This window comes from Arachis ipaensis, chromosome B10, assembly GCF_000816755.2.
Source record: "Arachis ipaensis cultivar K30076 chromosome B10, Araip1.1, whole genome shotgun sequence".
Lineage (NCBI taxonomy): Eukaryota > Viridiplantae > Streptophyta > Magnoliopsida > Fabales > Fabaceae > Arachis > Arachis ipaensis.
The window spans coordinates 13,299,073-13,302,912 of record NC_029794.2 but is presented as its reverse complement, the minus strand read 5'-3'; the positions used below and the strand labels follow the sequence as shown (position 1 = coordinate 13,302,912).

Below are 3,840 nucleotides of genomic sequence, written 5' to 3'. Positions count from 1 at the left end.
GTTGATGCTCTACGAAATGATTTGGCAAATATGTCCATTCAACCAACTTTGGATAACCTTGGTAAAATTTTCAATTGCTTGAATATTTTAATTACCAGTTGCTATTACGAATTATTCTTGATATTGATTTGTGAAAAATACATAAATGTAGATCAATTAAAATTTGGAAGATGACCAAGATAATGATGGACCGAGTAACAATGCTATGGAAGATATGATTGCAAATTAAAATGAGAAAAATATTGATCAAACTCCAAATTTGCCCTATGAAGATATTGATGCCGACTTTGAGCTCAACCCTTAGACTTGATTTACTGATTGTGTTATCTTTCACTTGTTCTTGTTGATTTAAATTGAGAACGTATTTTATACTAGAGACTAGTTTATTATTTTTTTTAGATTATTAGTTATGTTTAAAAATTGATATTAAATTATTAATATTTGTAAAGATTTATATTTTAAGTTTTAAGATATTATTTTAATTTTATTTATATAATTTTATATTTTTTTAATTATGACCGGATTAATCAATGAATCAATAATTTACCAATTGAACTAATAACCTGATAATCTGATCATATGATCGAATTGATTACCGGTTCGATTCTGATAATTATAGTTTGGTTTATTGTTAGGGGTGGCAAAACGGGTTGAACTCGTCGGGCCGGCCACTAAACCCACTAAAAAGGCGGGTCGGGCTAGGATTTGGAGCCTGCCAAATTAAAAAAATTCGCCAAACCCGCACTGCGAGTGGACCGGCCCACCTCGTTTATGGGGTAGGACGGTTGGGGTGGGCCGGCCCGCTTTGCCACCTACTGACTGCGGGTCCCATTATGAGAACGGGGACACTAGTTTTGGTGTGTCAAAACGTGTCGTTTAGTAACAATACTATTCCATGATCATCAATCCGATAGACGACCGCTAAATAAAAATGCCGTTTGGATAAATGCAACCACACTCCGTCGCTGCATCACTACCCTTCAACCCGTTTCAGTTAAGCCTCAAAATGGAAAATGGATAATAATAAGCTAATAACAGAGAAACAAAGAACCTGCTGGAAACAAGTAATAACCCAACTTCGAAAAAAAACCAAGAAAAAGTGATTCTCTCTTTCTTTTCTATACCGACCATTTCCAAAACGCCACACTCACCAGCTTCCCTGATGTCGCTCGCATCGTTCTCGATCCTCCGCCACCACCACCGCACCGTGGTGTCTCCCGCCTCACCACTCCCAACTCTCAACACCATCCTCCACCGTTGCTTCCGGTGCCTCCCGTTCGGCGCGGCGGCGGCCACCGCCAGACACCACCGAAACCCTAACCAGCAACGGCAACAGCAACCCCCAAGCAAGAACCTCCTGAAAGCAAAGCAAACCTTCAAAAAGTTCTCCTCCTCCTTGGCTCCCGTCCTCTCCCTCGAGGATTCGCCGCCCTTGTCCGACTCTCAAGCCGTCGGTATCGTCGCCGCCTCCCAGGCCAACTTCATGCGCGTCATCGTCCAAGAACAAGAACCTTCCAGAATGAAACTTCCAGAAGCCTCTTCTTCTTCTTCGGCTGGCTTGGAGCTACTGTGCGTGGTGAGGGAGCTCCTGAAGAAGATAAAGCGGAGAGTGATGGTTGGTGACAAGGTTCTAGTAGGTTCCATTGACTGGGTTGATCGAAGGGGCATGATCGAGAATGTGTTCCAGAGGGATAACGAGATTCTTGACCCTCCCGTCGCCAATGTTGATCACCTGCTTGTGCTTTTTTCGCTTGACCAACCCAAGGTTGAGCCGTTTATGCTCACAAGGTTCCTTGTTGAGGCCGAGTCCACTGGTATTCCTCTCACCCTTGCGCTCAATAAGATTGAGCTTGTGGATGGAGAGGTTCGTGGTTTTTCTTCTGATTTTGTTTTCCTGTTTGGTTTGTGATATTGTGATATGGCTGTTAGATTGTTTCTAGAACTAAACTAATTGTAAAGAAAAGAAAAGAAATGACTATGCCCTTGGAATTTTATTGATATGTGATCTTAGGCTATATTTTGAGAGTTTTTTGAGGGTGAACATGGAGTTTAATCAGACTGTAGAGGAGGAATTACTTATAAAGAAATGAATGGAGAAGGCATAGAATGGAATGGAGTCACAAGGAGTTGCATGCTGCATTGTTGTTTGGTTGTTTGATGAAGAAAAGGAGAGGGAGGGGAGACTTATTTATTAACTGAAACTGGACTCTTTATGTTTCGTCGAATGGTTATAACCTTCTATTGTATATTTTGATAAAGACTGTTTAAAGGTTGGAATTGTCTGGATGTTGATCAGAGTTTCTCAACTTGTTGCTAGAAAGCATCACTGACACTTTTAGTTATTGTGTTGGGTTTTCGTTTTGGCTGTGATTGTCTTGTGCTGCCTAGTTAATAATTGCTTTGCGTGTTTTCTAGGCTGTAAGTTCGTGGAAGGCTAGGTTGCGCAGCTGGGGCTACGAGCCTATTTTCTGCAGCGTGGAGTCCGGACATGGACTTGATCTACTTGCATTCAAATTGAGAGACCAAACAACCGTGATCGTAGGTCCTAGTGGAGTTGGGAAGTCTAGTTTGATCAATGCACTCAGAAGCAATCCCCGTGTTTGTGATGCTGAAGAAGGGGAGAATTGGTTCGAACCCGTGGGTTTTCTTTCTCATGTCCTTGTCTTTGTCTTTTGATGTCTGCTACTATGTGTGTGAGATTTTAATACTTTGTATGATTTGTGCACCTGCATTATTTCTAGATTTTAGGTAGCAAGTGGTTTGAAGAACAGAGAGTTGGGGAGGTTTCAACAAGAAGTGGCAGAGGGAAGCATACTACTCGCCATGTCTCTTTGCTTCCATTGTCTGGAGGGGGTTATCTTGCCGACACACCTGGATTTAACCAGCCTAGTTTATTGAAAGTGACAAAGCAGTCTCTTGCACAGACTTTTCCTGAAGTTCGTACTGCTTATGTTATGATCTGCTAAATTCAATGTTGATAGAATTTTACCTGTTTATCTGGTCTTATATTTGTTTTTCCCTATACAGATCAGGAAAATGGTTAGTGCCAATGAGCCTGCAAAATGCTCATTTAATAATTGTCTACATCTGGGTGAACCTGGGTGCATTGTGAAGGGCGATTGGGAAAGATATTCATACTATTTTCAACTGCTTGATGAGATCAGAATCAGAGAGGAGTTCCAGCTAAGGACATTTGGAACTAAAAGAGAAGGTGATGTAAGGTATGAAAAGCAAGTTGAAAATTATGAATTATACACGATACTGGGAATTCCTTTTAAAATTATAATCTAATATACATTAGTTTCCATATATTATGACATGAAAGTAGGAGCATGCTAGAGTGTTTTTTAATGAATAGTGAAGATTTTTTTTTTTACAACAGAGAAAAAATAAAAAAAAAATAAAGACATCACGTGCAATGCACACTCCTCTTCAAAATTTAGTTACGATATTCAATTTTCACCCAATTCACTCCTCACCAAAGAAATTCCCATAGAATCTTGTCCATCTAGTGACTTTGTTTTTCATTTTCTTTGCTTGTACTTGTAAACATCATGGTGGAAAATGGAAACTGAAAAGTAGCAGCAGGGGAGAAAAATTATCCTTCCTGGGGTATATAGCAGTGCAAAATACTTCTTACTGGAATAGTTAAGTAAATTCATGATGAAACTTCTGCTTGCAATTCAGTGCCTGTCTAACTCTTGTATGGAGATTTCTAGTATCAGACACATTAATGCTATCTAAGTGAGATTATTATGTGGCACAGTTTTATGGTATCTTATTTTAGTTTTATTTATTTATTTATTTATATTTTTATGCTTTTTCACTTTTCATCTTCAA

General features: G+C 39.5%; 1 protein-coding gene across 1 annotated transcript in view; it reads left to right on the top strand.

Annotated features, from left to right (window-relative positions):
- The window catches only part of LOC107623333 (small ribosomal subunit biogenesis GTPase RsgA), a gene marked incomplete in the record, with an annotated part of 3,340 nt that continues 402 nt past the window's right edge, over positions 903-3,840 (top strand). The window contains 4 exon segments of the mRNA XM_016325547.2: positions 903-1,864; positions 2,416-2,637; positions 2,742-2,936; positions 3,028-3,221. Coding sequence (XP_016181033.1) covers positions 1,163-1,864; positions 2,416-2,637; positions 2,742-2,936; positions 3,028-3,221 — 1,313 coding nt within the window.